Here is a 20728-nt window from a genome sequence, read left to right as displayed (position 1 = left end):
TCCGCTCCTTCCCGAGGCGGTGACGTCAGGAGTGGTTGAGGCATCGTGGCCTGTCCCATCCGGCTGCCACGGTCAGCGGTATGGAGGAGGTGTCCCTGTCGCTGCACCACCGTACCCGCACGGATCGTCGTAAGCCCCGACGGCCTGTCCGGCGCGTGGCACTATTGCTCCACGGTGCCCGCGCTTTACGGAAGATGGAGTCAGCGTGGACTTTGGGAACCCGGATCACCTACCCGGTTCCTTCCAAAGTGCAAGACTCGCCAGCCTCGAGTCGGTCCGAGGTACAAACCCCGGTCGGATATGGCTTGTAGAAGCCGGCCCAACTACGACATTGGTGGCCGTAGCCAGGCCGACAAGGACCTAGATCCAGCCTGCTTCCGTACCAGCCGGCCACGGCGCCAGCCCGGCTGCTCCTCAGCCGGCCTTTGCCGCGAGCCGGCCAGTGGCCAGCCGGCTGCTCCGCGTCCATTGCCCTATCCGGGGTCTTCCCCCCGACATTAGCCCCCGAAGCTGGCAAGGTCCTGCGTTTAGAAGGACCTAGGCAGGTTTTCCTGGCTTCTCGAATGTATTAGACGGCACTTGGAGGGGCCGACTGAGAATTTCCATTCAGCCGGCTGCGCCCTCATCCGGCTCGTTCCTGCCGGCTGCTTCTAGCCGGCCGCTTTTTACACTTGTACAGTTTTTGCTTTATCGCGAGATCTGATGGCGCCTCCGCCTTGCTGATGAATTTTGGCTCGAGTGGAACTTCTTGTCCGGCTCCGGCTCGCTGCGCGCCGGAGTCTCCGCCGCCTCGGGTCCTGCGCCCGACTTGACCGGCCTGACGCCGGGCTACGCCGCCGGTTCGTCCGGGTCACATCAATGTCCCTCCGGATCCGGTGCGGTAGTGGGCGACGTGGTGTGGCCGTTTCTGGTAACGGTAGCGGTCGTGGGAGGAGTTACGGCGCAGTAAATCCGGAGACGTGGCCCACGTCAGCCACTTGGAGGCCAACCGCCCGCCGCGGTCGGCTATAAATGCCGCGGGGGCGGTGTCGAGGCGGCACTTGCCCCTTTCTTCCTCCTTGCGCTTCTGCCTCGCTGCTTCTCTTCACTCGAGCTCTTCGCTGCTCCGACGCCATTCCTCTTCCGTTCTTCTGGCGAACCTCAGCGAGCGGTCGCTCCGACGATCCTCCGCCGAGCTACCGCCGCAAACCCGCCAATCCGGCGCCACGGGGCCACGCGCATCGACGGCGCGCACTTCTCCACCGCGATCTCCTCCGGCGAGGAGCGGCTCTTCTTCGCCCTTTCGCCTCTCTTGGACCTCCTCCTCTTCTTCGTCCTCGATGGCTCAGCCGAGCGGCTCCTGGAAGGGTTCCTATATGCAGGACGACGACATTGCCCGGCTCGTGCGCCTCCGCCGCATCCCGGCGGGGGTGATTACCAGGGCGCCGGGCGCGGAGGAGGAGCCTCGGCCGGAGCCCGGCGAACGCGTGGTCTTCGGCGCGCATCTCGACCGCGGATTGGGTCTGCCGGCTTCCAACTTCTTCCGCCGGTTCCTCGATCACTTCGGCCTGCAGCCGCACCACCTGCCGGCCAACGCCATGATCCTCCTCAGCTGCTACGTGGCCTTCATGGAAGGCTACGCCGGCTTGTGGCCGGACGTGGAGTTTTGGAGCCGGCTTTTCTACATCAAGGCGCAGACGACCGAAGGCCGCCTGAGGACCTGCGGCGCCGCCTCCATCTATCCCCGTACGGGTACGTCCTTCCCGCGGATTCCGACTGTCGATTCTGTGAAGAATTGGCAGATGTCTTTCTTTTATGTGCGGAACGAGAGCCCGGCCTTCGACCGGCTCAACCTGCCGGAATTCAACCCGGCTCCGCCAGTCGGCCGGATCAACTGGGGCTACAACCCCAAGTCCTCGGATCCGGACGCGGAGGTGAACCTCCTGTGGGACTTCCTGGGCCAGTGCGTCGCGGAGGGCCGGCTGAGTGCCGAGGACCTCCTCTGCACCTACATCTCGCGCCGGGTCATACCGCTCCAGTGGCGCGTCCACAAGATCGGCCACATGTCCGGCCGGCTCGACCCGACACGGACGTCGAAGCTGGAGCTCTCCAAGTCCCAGGTGGCCCACCGGGTGAACAACATCACCAAGGCCAACATGCCGGACAACTGGGACTGGGGGCTGCCGCCTTACGATCGGGAGCAGCCGCCTGAACTGGTAAGTTTGATGTTTTTCCGTCTTCCGACTTGCGGCAGCATGGCCGACTCGATATTTGTCTTGTTTTCAGCTTTTCACCCGCCAAGGCATCGAGGATGGCGACTTGGCGACGAAGGTCTGGACGCCGGATCTCGTTGACCCGGCTGACTTAGCCGGTGACCAAGCTGGCGACGACGATCTGCCGGTGGCGCGGGATCAGGGCGGCCAGGGGGAGCATAACCCGCCGCCTTCGCCTGAGCATGGGCGGGAAGGTGAGCGAGGAGCAGCTGCAGGCGGAGCCGGCCCAATCCGGCACGGGGCCCATCCCGGCGGTGCCTCTGCGCGCGGCGCCGCCTACGAGCACGGCGACTTCTGCGCCGAAGGGGAGGAAGCGGGCCGGCGTCGGTGATGTAGCCCCGGTCACCGACGTCGCTACACCAAGACCAACAAGTCCCCCTAGTGGACCGATGACACGAGCCCGAGTCAAAGCTCTTCATGATGAGGTGAACTCGCTCCTCACCACCCTTGATCTTGGTACCCCTTTGGATGGATTGCTACCTCATGCCGACGCGCTATGTGTCATTAGGTACAAGGCGCGTCAAGACCACGGGGAGGAGAAGACGCCAAGGTCAAGGGAAGGAGAGAAGCAACTGGACATGGAGATGATCATGAAGCCGGCGTACGTCGCACGAAGCGCTCCACGGAAGAGACGGACGCTGGCCGGTCCAGGACCCGGGCAGACCGGACCTACACCCGGACGCCCCGGTCATAGGCCCGGACGACCGGGCGCAAACCGGGCCAGCTCCTCGTACGGACGACAGCGACCGGACTCAGGACCGGAAGCCGCAGCTTTCCCGGTTTGCGCCGGTCGACCGGACCCATGACCGGACGGCCCGGTCACGAGCCCGGTCAGACCGGCCCCAAACCGGACAGCCCGGTCCCAGGCCCGGTCCGACCGCCCCAAACCGGACTCGACGAGAATGCCCCACCAAACTGCCTTAACTTATCCATTCGCGTGCACTGTTCGCCCTTGCTGGCCGTGTATGACTATATAAGTAGCTGGAACCCCTCATTAGCTCTTTAGACTTGTTTTGAACTCAAACCTAAATTTGAGCTTAGTCTCCCTTGGGTATCATCCCTCTGTAATCAAGGCACCTCGGTTGTTGATTTGGAACTTGTTGAGTGAGATTCTAGTACAAGATACTCTCTCTCCCTCACCAAGCTCTTCTTCTCCAATCCCAATCTCTCACCGGGAATTCTGCCGCGTGCCTCTTCCGGGTGATTCTATTGGCGTGGTCCATCGAGCCACGGAGGTAAGCATCGGGTGTATCGGGGTGTGTGTGTGCGTGAGTCTCGGAGTTCCTCGTGTTCATCGCCGTGTTCTTCGTGTTCCTCGCGTTTTCCCATCTTCCCCTTGGTTTCGAAGTCAATCCGCGAGATCGGGCCACACACGGGTCTCAGACCTCATCATATGGTATCAGCAGCTCTTGGTTACCGCGGATTTGACCTCCCACCCACCCGATTTCGTTCCTAGAAAAATTTTCAAAAAATCCCCAAAAATAGCCCTAAATTGCCTCTTGACCGATCTGTGATTTGGTTGCGTTTTGAGTGGTTTTGGTCCGTGGATCTGGTGTTGTTGTGCTTGATCTACTATTTCCCCAACTTTTTAGCCTCCAATTCCATCGTTTCCCTTCGATTTGGTCGATTTGGCTTGGTTTTCGTGAAGAACAGAGAGAGAAACCTTCATCCCGCGAAATCCGGTTTCGAGCCCGGTCAACCGGCACAGACCGGACGGCCCAGCACGTAACCCGGTCGGCCGGGCGGCAACCGGACAGGCCGGTCTCAGAGCCGGTCCAACCGGACCCAGACCGGGCGCAAGAACGCCCCCTCCTTCGACCTCGACATCCGGCGATCTCCACCACCACCACCACCACCACCATCATCGCAGGTATAACTTGCAGGTCACCTTGTAACCCCTCTTCCTTTTGCGATCTATCCCATCGAGCATTGCTTGTCTAGTGTTGCGAGACATTGCACGTGGCCCCGCATTGTGAGGTGTGTGTGTCGCGTTGAGTAAGGCACCCAAGCAAACACTCGTGTGGCAAGATAGCAAAAGCGAGGCTAACGCTAGCATAGTGCGTCAAAAAGCCCCAAAAACACAAAAAGAGTGCGAGTAGCACCATACATCCATACATCCATACATCCATACGCCCATATACACAAAAGTGTCCACGTGCCACCAAAGATACAAACGAGTGCAAGTGCCGCCATATACAAAAGAGAAAAAGCTTTTAAGCAAAGAGAGATAGGAGAAGAGAGGCCACGTGTGAATCTTGTTGTCTCTTCCTTTGCAACCAAAGCTTTGGCTCTCCTTGTGTTAGTGTGACACCGAGCACTTATACATACACTTTTCCGCTCACTTTTGGTTGCACTAACCCCGTTTATCTCGTGTGTGTGTTCCACAACTTTTTCCGTGTTTATAGTGATCTTCACATTGACATTTGGATTTTTGGACCTCACCCACTTTTGACAACATACTCGATCTTGGATTTGTCTTTTGGCTTTCCACAACACTCGCCTAACACCATATTTGCTAGCTTTTGCGTGTGGTTTTGCGTGTGTTCCCGATACACTTGATCTTGCTTTCGGTTTGGTGGATTGCCTCAATACTATCTTACCTTGGTAAGGGTACGAGGTAGTCTCCTTCCACTAACATACACAACATAGTTCTTGTCTTTGCATCATGGATAGGACCGGAGATACCAATAGGGATGAAGAGATCCTTCGCAACACCGAGAGGTTGGCTACTCAACACAACCTATGGACGCAACGACAAGAGTTCAAGGAGCAACTCTCTCTCTTCGAGACGCGCATCGATGAGCAATACAATGAGGTGGCTCACAACTTCTCCACCGTCAACCAAGACTTGGCCCTTCTTCGTGAAGCTACGGACAACTTGAATGGCCAAATGGCGGCCAATGATGCCAACATGGAGCGGCGCATGGATAGCCTCGAGCGCGCCATCACCAACTTGGGTCGCCATCGTCGACACCGCTCTACTTCCTCTTCATCAAGCTCTTCCTCAAGGCATGAAGACCATTACTCTCATGGTGGCCTTTCGTCCCCAAGCTCCTCCTCAAGGCGTGAAGACCATCATCGACCTCATCGCTCACATACTCGTCATGAAGACTCCCGCTCCAACTCTAGGCGTGGAGAAATACATCGCCATGCTCGTCCGCATGAGCGTCCTCCACAAGCTCAAGGCCTTCAACAAGATCGTCACCAAGCGGATCGCCATGCTCACCATGGGCGTGATGGCCATCCCCAAGACCAAGATCCTCAAGATCCACCTCGGCGAGATCTTCGTCGCCACCCTCACCATGACCAACGTGGCCGAGGAGAGCCTCACCATGATCAAGATGAGAGACCCAACATTGAGCATCGTCCTCAACCGCGACAAGATCTTCAACCACATCCTCACCGTGAACCAAGTGAAGCAAGTGTTCAACTCCACCACCAACCCAATGCTATGGTTGGCCGTAGAAGACCTCCTATTCCACCTCTAGCCGCAAGAGTTGACGGCGCCCCTCCTCGTAGAAGAAACTTGGAGGATGAAGAGAACATGTATGGCAAGCTCAAGTTCAACATGCCCAAGTTCAAAGGTGAAGACGACGCTGAAGCTTACCTCTCATGGGCACTCAAGGTGGACAAGATCTTCCGCATCCACAACTACTCCGGTGCCAAGAAAGTGGCTATGGCATCACTCGAGTTTGAAGACTACGCCAACACTTGGTGGGAGCAAGTCCTCACTCTCCGAGAAGAGAAGGGTGAACCTCCAATTGACACTTGGGAAGATATGAAAAAGGAGATGCATGCTCGCTTTGTCCCAAAGCACTACATGAAAGACCTCTTCAACAAGCTCCAAAACTTGAAGCAAGGCACCAAAACCGTTGAGGAGTTCTACAAGGAGATGGAGCTCACTATGATGCGAGCCAACATCCAAGAGTCCGAAGAACAAACAATTGCTCGCTTCTTCAATGGCCTTACTTATCCCATCAAGAGGATTGTCGAGTTCCAACCTTACTCCAACATGGTTGAGCTAGTCCACCAAGCATCGAAGGCCGAGCGCCAAGTGATTGAGGACATCAAGTACTCCAAGGCCAAGTCCTATTTCTCCTCCAAGCTCGCTACATCGACTCCTCCTACTACATCAACTCCTTATGCTACAAGTGCCAAGGCCGACGCATCCTCTACACCGTCCAAGAAGACGACTATCCAAAGTCGCATGAAGCAAACGGTCTCCTCCACCGCCTCCTCTAAGGCATCCACGGGACCCTCTAGTGTCACTTGCTTCAAGTGTGGCACCCAAGGTCACAAATCGTTTGAGTGCAAGAACACCAAGGTCATGATCACTATGGAGAATGGTGACATCGAGACTCTTGATGAAGATGAATATGAAGCCCTTGTGCAAGCCGCCGTGGCAAGTGAAGAAGCCTATGAACAAGAAAGTGGAGAAGATCCTCTCTTATGTGAGCATGACCCAAGTCCCTCACTTGTGGTCACAAGGGTGCTAACCACACAACCTCATGATATGGAAGAACAACGGTGCAACATCTTCCAAACTCGTGCCGGAATTGGTGGCAAGTCTATCAAGGTCATCATCGATGGTGGAAGTTGCCACAACCTTGCGAGCACCGAGTTGTGTGAGAAGCTCCACCTCACTCTCCGCAAGCATCCTCACCCTTACCATATCCAATGGTTGAGTGACAAGGGCAACGTCAAGATACAACATACCGTCACCGTCAACTTCAAGATCGGCCCTTATGAGGACACCATCGAGTGTGACGTGGTACCCATGACGGTGTGCCACATGTTGCTTGGCCGCCCTTGGCAATATGACAAGAAGGCTATACATGATGGACTCTCCAACACATACACCTTCAAGGTCAACGACAAGAAGTTCGAATTGCGCCCGATGACTCCTAGCCAAATCATCGCGGATAATGCGAAGGCTTTAGCGAGGGCACAACTCCGCACCCACCATAGTGAGATGAGAGGAGAGGGAGCGACCCACCACAAAGATAGTGAGCACCACAAGCCATATATGAGTGAGTCCAAGAGTGTCCTTCTAGCCACCAAGAGTGAGTGGAGAGAGCTACAAGAGAACCCATCCACCATATTGCACTACGTGCTCATATGCAAGGGACCCTCGTCGGCAACTAACGACTTAACCAACATTCCTCCGTCTTTGTTGTCTCTTTTGCAGGAATTTCAAGACGTCTTCCCCGACGAGCTCCCTCATGGACTACCACCACTCCGCGGCATAGAACACCGCATCGACCTAATACCCGGCGCTCCGCTCCCAAACCGTGCCGCCTACCGCACCAACCCCGAAGAGACCAAGGAGATCAACCGTCAAATTCAAGATCTCCTCGCCAAAGGGTATGTCCGTGAAAGCCTTAGCCCTTGTGCGGTTCCCGTGATCCTCGTGCCTAAACCGGATGAGACGCAACGGATGTGTATGGATTGTCGCCCCATCAATGCCATTACCGTCCGTTACCGCCATCCCATTCCGCGTTTAGATGACATGCTTGATGAACTTAGTGGTGCCACGATTTTCTCTAAAGTCGATTTGCGTAGTGGTTACCATCAAATCCGCATGGCTATTGGTGACGAATGGAAAACGGCATTCAAGACCAAACTTGGTCTCTATGAATGGCTCGTTATGCCTTTTGGTCTTTCCAATGCACCATCTACTTTCATGCGCCTCATGAATCACATCTTGCGTCCTCTCATTGGCAAGAGCGTGGTTGTCTACTTCGATGATATTCTTATTTATAGCAAAAACCTCGAGGACCATGTGCAACATGTGAGAGAAGTCTTGTGCATCTTGCGCCATGAAAAGCTTTATGCTAACCTCCCCAAATGCACATTTGCTCAAAACAAATTGGTTTTTCTTGGTTTTGTGGTTTCCGCTAATGGGATTGAAGTTGATTCTTCCAAGGTGGAGGCCATCCATAATTGGCCTACCCCTACAAATGTTGGCCAAGTCCGAAGCTTCCATGGACTTGCCGGGTTTTATCGCCGCTTTGTGAAAGACTTTAGCACCATCGCTTGCCCTTTGAATGAGCTTACCAAGAAGAATGTTCCGTTTGTTTGGGGCAAGGCCCAACAAAATGCTTTTGATGAGTTGAAGAAACGTCTTACCGAAGCTCCACTTCTTGTTCTTCCAAATTTTGCCAAAACTTTTGAGATTGAGTGTGATGCAAGTGGGCTTGGTATTGGCGGTGTTCTTATGCAAGAGGGCAAACCCGTGGCATACTATAGTGAGAAGTTAGATGGCGCACGCCTCAACTATCCTATATATGACAAGGAGCTCTACGCTTTGGTTCGTGTTCTTGAAGTTTGGCAACATTACCTTTGGCCAAAAGAGTTTATCATTCATTCCGACCATGAGTCCTTGAAATATTTGAAAAGCCAACACAACTTGAACAAACGACATGCAAAATGGGTCGAGTTCATTGAGTCCTTCCCATATGTGATCAAATACAAGAAGGGCAAGGACAATGTTGTGGCGGATGCTCTTTCCCGCAAAAACACCCTTTTGTTAACTCGTTTGGATTTTCATGTTTTGGGACTTGAAGAGATCAAAGAACTCTATCCTTCCGATTCTTTCTTTGCTCCCATTTTTGAGAAGTGCTCCGTTGAGCGAGGAGTGGATGATTTCTATTTGCATGATGGCTATTTGTTTAAAGCCAACAAGATTTGCATTCCCGCGTCTTCGCTTCGAAAATTGCTTTTGCAAGAGTCTCATGGAGGAGGTCTTATGGGCCACTTTGGCCGTGACAAGACATATGCCATGCTCTCAACCCACTACTATTGGCCAAAGATGAAGCGAGATGTGGAACGCCTTGCCGTCGGTGCACAACATGCTTACAAGCTAAGTCTACCTCCAACCCTTATGGTCTCTACATGCCATTGCCTATTCCTTTTGCACCATGGACAGATATTAGCATGGATTTCGTTCTAGGCTTGCCTCGCACTAAGCATGGTCATGATTCCATATTTGTTGTAGTGGATAGATTCTCTAAGATGGCTCATTTCATACCTTGCCATAAGAGCGACGATGCTTCACACATTGCTTCATTGTTTTTCAGGGAAATCGTTCGCCTACATGGAGTACCGCAAAGCATTGTGTCGGATCGAGACGTCAAGTTCATGAGCTATCTTTGGAAGTCAATCATGGCGAAGTTTGGAGTCAAGCTCTTGTTCTCATCATCATCGCACCCGCAAACGGACGGCCAAACGGAAGTGGTCAATCGAAGCCTCTCCACCCTCCTACGGGTCCTCGTGAAGAAAAACTTGAGGTCATGGGAGGAGTGCCTTCCTCACGCCGAGTTCGCCTACAACCGCGCCAAGCACAAGACTACATCAAGGAGCCCCTTCATGGTCGTCTACGGCTTCGAACCTTACACGGCACTCGACATACTTCCGCTTCCCCTCCACGAGCGCATCAACATGGACTTCGACAAGCGCGCCGCCGCCGTCAAGAAACTACATGAAGAGACAAGGGCAACCATACAAGCACATGTTCTTCGTCAAGCCAACCACATCAACGCCAAGAAGAAGGCAAGGATATTCGAAGAAGGAGACCTCGTTTGGATCCACCTCCGGAAGGACCGGTTTCCCCATGAGCGAAACTCCAAGCTCAAGCCAAGAGGAGATGGCCCCTTCAAGGTCCTCAAGCGCATCAATGACAACGCTTACGTCATCGACATACCAACATCCAAGTACTTGGTGAGCAACACGTTCAACGTCTCGGACTTGTCACCCTATCATGGAGATGAGGAGGTGCAAGAGTCGAGGACGACTCTTTCCCAAGGGGGGGGAGATGATGTAGCCCCGGTCACCGACGTCGCTACACCAAGACCAACAAGTCCCCCTAGTGGACCGATGACACGAGCCCGAGTCAAAGCTCTTCATGATGAGGTGAACTCGCTCCTCACCACCCTTGATCTTGGTACCCCTTTGGATGGATTGCTACCTCATGCCGACGCGCTATGTGTCATTAGGTACAAGGCGCGTCAAGACCACGGGGAGGAGAAGACGCCAAGGTCAAGGGAAGGAGAGAAGCAACTGGACATGGAGATGATCATGAAGCCGAAGCAGACGTCGCACGAAGCGCTCCAAGGAAGAGACGGACGCTGGCCGGTCCAGGACCCGGTCAGACCGGACCTACAACCGGACGCCCCGGTCATAGGCCCGGTCGACCGGGCGCAAACCGGGCCAGCTCCCTCGTACCGGACGACGACCGGACCCAGGACCGGAAACTTCGCAGTTTTCCCGGTTTGCGCCCGGTCGACCGGACCCATGACCGGACGGCCCGGTCACAGGCCCGGTCAGACCGGCCCCAAACCGGACAGCCCGGTCCCAGGCCCGGTCCGACCGGCCCCAAACCGGACCTGACGAGAATGCCCCACCAAACTGCCTTAACTTATCCATTCGCGCACTGCTCGCCCTTGCTGGCCGTGTATGACTATATAAGTAGCTGGAACCCCTCATTAGCTCTTTAGACTTGTTTTGAACTCAAACCTAAATTTGAGCTTAGTCTCCCTTGGGTATCATCCCTCTGTAATCAAGGCACCTCGGTTGTTGATTTGGAACTTGTTGAGTGAGATTCTAGTACAAGATACTCTCTCTCCCTCACCAAGCTCTTCTTCTCCAATCCCAATCTCTCACCGGGAATTCTGCCGCGTGCCTCTTCCGGGTGATTCTATTGGCGTGGTCCATCGAGCCACGGAGGTAAGCATCGGGTGTATCGGGGTGTGTGTGTGCGTGAGTCTCGGAGTTCCTCGTGTTCATCGCCGTGTTCTTCGTGTTCCTCGCGTTTTCCCATCTTCCCCCTTGGTTTCGAAGTCAATCCGCGAGATCGGGCCACACACGGGTCTCAGACCTCATCAGTCGGGTCCACGGCCGCTTCGGAGGCAAGGGCCAAGAAACAGCGCCGGCTGGCGCCCAAGAAGGTCCCGGAGAAAGCCGGGTGAGTTCTTTTTCCTCTGTTGTTTGATTCCTTTTCTTTCCTTCCTCTGTACTTATCTTTTCTTGCTTGTTCGACTAGGGCCGCGATTAAGTTTACCCAGGGAGGTGGCTCTCGGCAGGCTCCTCCCGTCACGTCGCCGCTTCAGCGGCAAAGGAGGGAGCCAACCCCGCAACCTTCAGCACGCGCGCGCACGCCGCCGGCCGCTAACGTGCCGCCTGCGGCCACGCCACCTTCTGCGGGGGCGTCCTCTTCTGCCGCGCCTTCTGCGGCGCCTGGCGGCGGAGACCAGGGTCAGCCGGCGCGCCGGCCGACCTTAGACGACATGTTCCCGCGCCGCGCCCCGTTTGTGGAGCGGGCAGCCGGAGCTGGCAGGGGCATGCCATCTGCGGCAGGAGCTGGAGCTGGTGGGGCTGCGCCGCCTTCGACCGGAGTCGGCGGGCCCGCGCCCAACGTCGTGGTGCTGGAGAGTTCTCCGAAAGGAGCGCCTCAAGCGCCGGATGCGACGGCTCCCACCGGGCCGACTGCTTCGACCGCGCCGCCTCCAGCTTCGGAGCCGACGAGGAGGGAGCCGACCGGGAAGGAGCCGGCGAGGGGGGAGCCAGCGCGCTCAAAGGACGCTCTGGTGAGGACGAGGGGCCCGCCGGGCCCAACTGAGGGCCTTCACGTGGCCAAGGGGGCCCGGCTGCTGCATGTGCCGTCTGCCTCTGACTCCAGCCTTGGCTCGGCTGGCACCATGGAGGCTGCGTGGCATACGGCGGATTCTTGCGAGGTGTTCAACCGGGAGGGGCAGCCTGGTACGGCGCCCATGAAGATGGTCTTCTCCGGCTACCGGGCCGCCCTTAAGAACAAAGCCGCCGAGGCCCTTGCCCAGCTAGCAACGCTGGAGGATGCTGACAAGGTAGGTGTCTTCTTGTTTTTGCAATTTTGTTATTATCCTGGTAGCCCTCCGAGGCATGGTCCGGCTGCTTGGAGCCGGTCCGGGTTTCGTCTGGATATCTGATTGTTTCTTTCAGGCGGTTACGGAGCGACGCACCGTCTTGTACAACAAGGTGGTGACTAGCTACCACAAGGCCAAGATCGAGCGAGCCGGCTTGGCTCGCGAGCTGGAGGCTGTCAAGGGTGAGGCCTTCTCTCTTTGCCTTTACTCTTTTTTACGCTTCTGTTTTACTGACGGCTTGTTTTTGCCGGCTTGCAGCTGAGGCCGCCCGGGTCCCGCAGCTTGAGTCGGACCTCCGAGTTGCCCGCGCTCAATGCGCCACAAGTGAGGAGGCGAACCGGGCTGCTGCCGCCAGGCTGAAGGTGGCTGACGGGGAGCTGAAACGGCTGCGCCTTCTTGAGGCTAACCATCTCAAGGAACTTGCCGCCCTCAAGAAGGAACAGGAGGAAAAGCTGGAGGGTCTGAGCAAGCGGTTGGAGGAGGTGGAAAGGCAACGGCTTTCGCTCCAGCAAGAGGTGACCACCAAGTCCAACGAGCTGTCGGCCACCACCAAGCGGTGGTTGGAGGAACTTAGCGCGCTCGACCGCGGCTTGGCGGGTGAGCCTTTTGTCTTATGCCTTCCCCTTTGCCGGCTTTCGGCCGTCGGCTGCCGGCTTAGGTTGGCAGCCGGCGGCAGAAACGATTTTTTCGATCTCCATCTTCGGGCTGGGGGCAGTCGGTTCTTGCCGGCTGTCGCCAGGCTTTCTTTAGAGCTTTGGAATCTCCATCTTCGGGCTGGGGGCAGTCGGTTCTTGTCGGCTGTCGCCAGGCTTTCTTTAGGACTTCGAAAACTTGCATCTTTCAGCTTATTTCGGCTTTGATGGCTTCTGACATGCTTTTCTTCTTTGCAGCGGCCTTCCCTGAGGCGCAGGAGGAGGCGTTAGCGGCTGTTGGCAGGGCGCGGGAGGATCGCCGGCAGGCCACTGGGGAGCAGAGCTCCGACTGCTTCACCATGGACGACTATCTGGCGTCCATCGCCGCCCGCGTGGAGCCGGTCACCAAGCTTGGCTGGGAGCTGCGGAAGGCGGCGGAGGAGCTGATCCGACTGCTGTGGCCGACGGAGACGCTGCCAGAAGATCTCTCCAAGCTCATCGCTTGGCTGGACAGGGCTCCCGACCGCTTCTTGGACTGGAAGGAGTCGGCCATGCGCGCCGGGGCCGATATGGCGCTATCTTTTGTGCTCTCCTGGTATAACGAGGTTAGCCTCGACCAGTTGGAGTTCCGGCGCGCCGGCGTGGAGGACAAGCTCCCGGCGGAGAACAAGACTGCTCGGCTTGCCCGCGCCTGCGCCATTGCCGACTTCGTCGACAAGTCCATCTTCATCGCGGACCCGAATCCGCCGTCTGACGACGAGGAGGAGGCGGCTGAGGACGAGGAGGCGGACGATGTGCCCGAGGATGACCCGGCGGCCGGCTCTGCTGATGCTCCCCCGGCTGGTTCTGATCCAGCCGGCGCTTAGCTTTTACCTGTTTCCTTATGCTTTTGCCAAGACAATTCGTTAAATCCCCGGGATGCCGGGTGCATATGTAAGACAATGTTATTATCCTTTTATTAAGGCACGCTTTAATGTGTTTGTTAATCATCTGTGTGCCGAGTTGCTTTCTTTCGACTAGTTCGCTTTTTCCCGTCCGCCCCACTCTTTGGCTGTGCCCTTGCCGGTCGTACGTCCGACTTGCGATCCGTCGCCGGATCAAGAGCGGGCCGCTGGGTGAGGCCGACAGTATTTCAGTCGAACGAGCTGAATTCGGCAATCCGGCACTTTTATGAAAAGTTGCAAGTCAACTCGCTTACTCTTTCCCTTAGTCGTTTTTCGCGTGCCGGCTCCCTAGGCCTTACTCCCGCCACCGGACAGCCGGGTTGCGGTCCGTAGCTGGATCGAAGCCGGCTGTCGGAAACCGGATCACGTTACTGAGCCGACCGCGTGAGAGGGTTCAAGCCAATTGGCGAAACAAGGTAAAGTACGCGAAAAACTTGTCGGAAACAGCGCTCTTGGCGCAAGCTTTTTCATAACTCACAAAAGGGATACAAGGGATACATACATTCCTGCTCTCATGTGTAAAATGGGCGGAGTAACCTGACATTCCAGGGACGTTTAGTCTCCTCGTCAGCCTTGTCCGGCTTGTTTTTCTTAGCCTCTTGGGCATCTATGAGATAGTAGGAATCATTGCCTACTGCCTTGCTCACGATGAAGGGACCCTCCCATGGGGATGATAGTTTATGCTGTCCGGCTGTCCTCTGGATCAGCCGGAGCACTAGGTCTCCCTCTCGGAATGCTAAGGGCTGGACCCTCCGGCTGTGATAGCGTCGGAGGCTTTGCTGGTATATAGTAGATCTAGACTCAGCCAGCAGCCGGGCCTCTTCGACCAGGTCAACTCCATCTTCGCGAGCTTCTTTGGCTTCGGCTTCTGTGTAGAGCTTGATCCTTGGCGCGTCATGCTCGATATCAGTCGGCAAGACGGCTTCGGCCCCGTATACGAGGAAAAATGGTGTGAAGCCGACTGAGCGGTTTGTCGTTGTGCGCAGGCTCCACAAAGACATTGGGCAGCTCTTCAATCCAGCAGCCGGCTGCTCGCTCGAGCGGCTCCACCAGCCGGGGCCGGATGCCGGCTAGGACTCAGCCGTTAGCCGTTTCCACGAGTCCATTGGCCTCTGGGTGTGCCACAGAAGATAGGGCCATCCGGATCCCCATTTCCTCGCAATAGCGAGAGAAGATGCCTTGGGAGAAGTTGGTGCCGTTGTCGGTGATGATGGTGTGGGGGTAGCCGAATCTCACAATGATTTCCTTGAGGAATGTGACGGCTGTGGACCCGTCCAGTTTCTTGATTGGCTTGGCTTCGATCCACTTGGTGAATTTGTCAATCATCACCAAGAGGTGTGTCATGCCGCCTCGCGCTGTTCTGAATGGGCCTACCATATCCAAGCCCCATACGGCAAACGGCCATGTGATGGGGATGGTTTTCAAGGCGGAAGCCGGCTGGTGTCTTTGCTTTGCGAAGCGCTGACAGCCGTTGCACTTCTTCACCAAATCTTCTGCGTCTATGAGCGCAGTCGGCCAGTAAAAACCGTGCCGGAATGCTTTGGCCACTATGGCTCTGGATGAGGCGTGATGTCCGCACTCTCCTTGATGGATTTCCGTAGGAGTTCAATCCCTTCAGCCGGCTCGACGCACCGCTGGAACACCCCACTTACGCTGCGTTTGTACAGCTGGTGGTTGATGATGGTATAGGCCTTGGCCCTTCTCTCAATCTGCCTGGCCTGGACTCTATCATCAGGCAGCGCACCGTCGGTGAGGTAGGAGAGGAATTCTTGTGCCCATGGAGGTACGCATCTTATCTCGAATACGCTGACCAACAGGGCCTCCTGCGTGGGAGCTTCCGGATTCGACTGCATGGTCGCCGGGTTCGGCTTGCTAGCCGGCGGGTTCGGCTTGCTAGCCCCCGAGTTTGGCGATGAAGCCCCCGGGTTGGACTGAGAAGTCCCCGGGTTCGGCATGCTAGCCGGCGGGTTTGGCTTGTTAGCCCCCGACTTGGGCGATGAAGCCCCGGGTTCGGCTGAGCAGCCCCCGGGTCAGCCGGCACGAATATTGAATCCGAGTCCGGTGACGGTATGATGGACGGCTTCTTGAGAACCGCCAAGGCGACACCCGGCGGAATGGCTTGCCGGGTTGAGCCAATCTTGGATAAGGCATCAGCCGCTTCGTTATTTGCTCGTGGCACATGGTGGAATTCGCAGCCGTCGAAGAAGCCGGATAACTGCTGGACATGGAAGCGGTATGAGGCCATGTTGGCGTCCTTCGCGTCCCAGTCGCCAGATGCTTGCTGTATGACCAAGTCGGAGTCGCCGAAGCAGAGTATGCGACGCACGCCAATCTCCTTGGCCAGCTTCAGCCCATGAATGAGCGCTTCGTACTCCGCCACATTGTTGGAGGCGGCGAAGTGGATCTGCAGGACGTAGTCCAGCCGGTCCCCCTTGGGAGAAGTGATGACGATGCCGGCTCCCAAGCCGTTGCGCATCTTCGAGCCGTCGAAGTGCATCTTCCAATGTGTGGAATCCGGCACAGGCGGCAGGTACTGCATCTCAGCCCAGTCGACGAAGAAGTCCGCGAGGATCTGCGACTTGATGGCTGTGCGTGGCTCGTAGAGGATGGTGTGGGCGGCTAGCTCCAGGGCCCACTTGGCAACCCGGCCGTTGGCATCCTTGCTGCCGATGATTTCCGCCAAGGGTGCTGTGGCAACCACCCTGATGGGGTGCTCTTGGAAGTAGTGCTTGAGCTTCTTGGCCGCCATGTAGACGCCGTAGGTGACCTTCTGGTAATGGGGGTAGTTTTGCTTCGACCGGGAGAGCACTTCGCTAAGGTAGTAACCGGGCGCTGAACCAGCTGCTCCCTGTTGCCGGCTTCTCTGTGCTCCACCACCAGGACAACGCTAACCACTCGATTGGTGGCTGCGATGTACAACAACATCGGCTCCATTGAACCCGGCGTTGCAAGGATTGGCGCGGTTGAGAGCACGCGCTTCAAGTCACGGAAGGCCTCATCCGCCTGCGGTGACCAGACGAATTTGTCCGCCTTCTTCATTAGTTGATACAGGGGCAGTGCCTTCTCCCCCAGCCGGCTGACGAAGCGGCTCAAGGAGGCCAGGCAGCCAGCAAACTTCTGGACGTCCTTGAGGCACTGCGGCAGTTCCATCTTCTCTAGGGCACTGATCTTGTCCGGGTTGGCTTCGATCCCTCGCTGAGAGACGAGGTAGCCAAGGAGCTGGCCAGACGGCACGCCGAATGTGCACTTGGCCGGGTTGAGCTTCATCCGGAATCTTCTCAGATTGGTGAAGGTTTCTCTCAGGTCATCAAGGAGGGTAGTCGTCTCCTTGGTCTTTACAACGACATCATCCACATATGCGTGAACGTTTCTGCCGATTTGATCCTGCAAGCATTTTTGCATGCACCTTTGGTAGGTGGCGCCTGCATTTTTCAAGCCGAACGGCATAGTCGTGTAGCAATAAGCCCCGTACGGGGTAATGAACGAAGTCTTTATTTGATCAGCCGGATTCAAAGGAATCTGGTGGTAGCCTGAATAGGCATCTAGGAAAGACAACAGTTCACAGCCGGCAGTCGAGTCTATGACTTGATCTATGCGCGGCAGGGGGAAGGGATCCTTTGGGCACGCCTTGTTCAGGCTGGTGTAGTCGATACACATGCGCCAGGAGCCGTTCTTCTTCAAAACCAGGACCGGGTTCGCCAACCAGTCCGGGTGCAACACTTCCATGATGAAGCCGGCAGCTAGGAGCCGAGCGATTTCTTCACCGATGGCCTTCCTTCGTTCTTCGGCGAAGCGCCTGAGAAGCTGCTTCACCGGCTTGGCTTCAGGCCGGACGTGGAGGTGGTGCTCAGCCAACTCCCTCGGCACACCCGGCATGTCTCTTGGAGTCCACGCGAAGATGTCCCGATTCTCACGGAGGAAGCTGGTGAGCTCGCTTTCCTATTTCTTGTTCAAGCCGGCACCGATGGTGACGAACTTGTCCGGCTGCGCCGGGTCCAGCAGGATCTTGGTGTTGTCGGCCGGCTGGAAGTGAGTCGTCCCAGCCGGGTTGCCCGCAGCCGGCATGTCTGTCTGCGCGGCTTTGGCGAGGGCGACGGCGTCGTGGATGAGCTGCTTCTCGGTGGCGATGACCAGCGTCTGGGCCATCTTGGAGCTCTGCGTGGCGCAGTCCATGGAGCGGCGATAATCGCCGGCTACGGTAATGACCCCCTTGGGGCCAGGCAGCTTCATCTTCAGGTACCCATAGTGGGGCACCGCCATGAACTTGGTCAGGGCCGGCCTGCCCAGGAGCGCGTGGTAGGGACTCACGAGATCCACCACCTCGAACTCGATTCTCTCGGTGCGGAAGTGGTCCGGCTTCCCGAACATCACCTCCAGCGTGACCCGGCCGATCGGCTGGCAGCAATGGCCTGGCACGATGCCATGGAAGACGGTGGGGGTGGGGCGCAACTCGGCCTCCTGGATGCCCAGCTTGCGGGCGGTGTCGCGGTAGAGGATGTTGATGCTGCTGCCGCCGTCGATGAGGACGCGCGAGAAACGCACGCTGCGCCGGGTTGTGCCGATGGTGGGGTCGAGGACCATGGCGTAGCTGCCCGGCTTCGGCAGGACAGCCGGTGTGTCGCGGCGATCAAAAGTGATGGCCTGCTCGACCAGTTTAGGCATCGGGGACCGGCGGTATGACCGCGTTGACCTCGAGGGAACGGCGCTCTTGGCTCGTCTGTCCTCGGGCTCGGAGGTGAAGATGATGTAGGTAGCATCTTCGGCCAGATACCGGCCGGCATGGTGCACTTGGTTAGCCTCGTGGTGCTCGAGGTTGGCGTTCTCTGCGCCGGCTTGGCCACCCGGCCCGCCGGCTGGTGGAGGCGGGGGTGGAGGCGGTAGAGGTTCACCGCTTGTCAGCCGCTTCATGAAGTGGCAGTCGTGGGTGGTGTGGTTGGAGGGGTTCTTGCCGCTGTGGTACTTGCACGGCGAGTCGAGCATCTGCTCGAAGGTGTACTTCGGCTTCCACTGCCGGTCTCGCTCGGCGGCGGCTGCCGCCTGCCGCGTTGTTCCGCCACGGCGGCCACGTGGGCGGAGCCGCACCGGCGGTCCGGCTGGTCGCCGTGACGCTTGCCGCGGTAGTTGTCCCGCCGGCTGCCGTGCGAGGCGCCCTCGGCCGGCTTGTTGTTGTCCCGTCTTGCCGGGGCCGGTGAAACATCAGCCGGCGCCTTGCCGGCTTCCTCTCGCGGCGCGTGCTTGTCTGCGATGACCATCAAGGCGGCCATCGTCTTGGGCTCGCTGCGGCGTAGCTTGTGCCACAAAGCATGGTGTTGGGTCGGCAGCCGCCCATGAAGAAGCTGATGGCTTGCATCTCGTGCACGCCCTCGCAAGAGTTGCGCATCTCGCACCAGCGCGTCGTACGCGCGATCCGTCTCGTCCGGGCCCTGCTTGCACATCTCAAGCTGTTGAGGGCGACCCGGCCGGCGATAAGTGCCGGTGAAGTTGCTGATGAAGGCGGCTTCAAGTCCAGCCAGCCGTTTATGCCGCCGGCTGGCAGGTTGTTGAGCCACGTGCGGGCGGAGCCGAGTAGCATGAGGGGGAGTAGCGCACAGCCCAGCGCTTGTTGCCCTTGGCGATGCCGACCGCCGTGGAGTAGTCCAGCAGCCAGGTCCTCCGGCTTGGCGGTGCCGTCGTACTTGGGGGTGTCGCGCGGGAGCCGGAAGCCATCGACCATGGGCTCGTTGAGGATCCGCGGCCCGAAGCACTTTGGGCCGGCTGGCCCTCTTCTTCCGCGATGCGGGATTGAACCAGCCTGGCCGAGGCGGTCTCGGCGTCGCCGGGCTCGATGCGTGGGCCCAGCCGGAGTGTGCCGGCTGGCGTGCGCCGCTTGCTTCGGAGCCGGCCGGTGATGACGGCGGGCCCGGAGTCTTGCTCCTGGTTCCGGCTTGGAGGGGGCCGGCTGCGGCTGCCGCCGGCCGGCTGGTGGCTTGGCCGGCCCGAGCTGTGCGTGGCCCGGAATCATGGCGCCGGCTTGGCCGGGGAGGAGGACTCGGCCGTGTCCCTGGCGCCTTCCCCGTCGTTGCTCGCAGCTCCACGAGCGTGAGAAGCTGCGGGGGCATTGACATACCCGGGGTCGGCGATCCGCCCGTTGGCTGCGTTGAGCAGCTCGCCCACCCGCCAGGTCTGGCGGCGTAACTCTTCGCCTTCGAGGCGGTTCAGCTCTTCTGCGGCGGCTTCTGCCGCGCGCACGTTCTTGTCGGGGGTGTTGTAGACGGGGAGCTCCGCGGACGGAGCCGGCGAAGGAGCGCCGTCGCGGGCGATCTCAGCGCCAAGGTCGCGGCCCCTGCGGCGGATGTGGCCAGCTCGGCTTGGCTCGTCGCCGCCTGGAGTGAGGCCGTGGGCGCGGTTGTACTCGCGCTGGGTGATCTCCATCTGGCGCCAGCAGCAGCCAGCTCTTCGGTTTGCTTGAGGAGGAGCTGGCGGTGCGCCTCCAAGTCCGCCTCGATGGCGGTGGGGTCTCCGCCAGGCGTGAGCGGGGTGCTCAGCTTTGCCCGGACTGCATCCAGCCGGGACGGTGGTGGTGGCGCTTTCGGGCCCGAGCCGGAGGCGTTGGGGTCGATGTTGCGCTCCAGGCCAGGGCCACGGGTGCGCGGGTTCTTGGTGGGGAGCTCGTCGCCAGCCATCATGACTTGCACGACGGCGGGGCTGGCGGGAGCGCTGCTGCCGGCTCGCGGAGGAGGGCTAGCGCAGCGCAGCACCTGCCGCGGGTAGCGCGGCGGTGCGACGGTGGCGACGTAGCCGTCGAAGCCGCCGAAAGAGAGGCCGCTGCCGCCGGCGGGGACGGGCCGGTCAGCGAAGCAGCCAGCGTTGTCGCTGACGCAGTCGAGGGAGCCGAATCTCCAGATCAAGCCTGAAGCGACTCGCTCGCCGGTGGTGGTGGTGAGGCCCGTCCGGATGAAGACACCGGCCGAGGATGCTGAAGGCCCCACGGTGGGCGCCAAATGTCGTGGTATCGTCACGGC

At 58.1% G+C, this 20728-nt stretch overlaps 1 protein-coding gene across 1 annotated transcript; it reads left to right on the top strand.

The window, feature by feature from the left end:
• The first annotated feature begins 2135 nt into the window (after window positions 1-2135).
• LOC139833745 (uncharacterized) lies at window positions 2136-13803 on the top strand. Its single transcript, XM_071824091.1, has 4 exons — window positions 2136-2195; window positions 12586-12748; window positions 13042-13388; window positions 13786-13803. Exons 1-4 carry the CDS (start codon window positions 2136-2138, stop codon window positions 13801-13803), a joined length of 588 nt encoding a protein of 195 aa, XP_071680192.1.
• Window positions 13804-20728: the final 6925 nt, after the last annotated feature.

This window comes from Lolium perenne, chromosome 7 (genome assembly GCF_019359855.2).
Source record: "Lolium perenne isolate Kyuss_39 chromosome 7, Kyuss_2.0, whole genome shotgun sequence".
NCBI lineage: Eukaryota > Viridiplantae > Streptophyta > Magnoliopsida > Poales > Poaceae > Lolium > Lolium perenne.
Note: the sequence above shows the minus strand (reverse complement) of the source record. Positions and strands in the feature narration are given on the sequence as shown.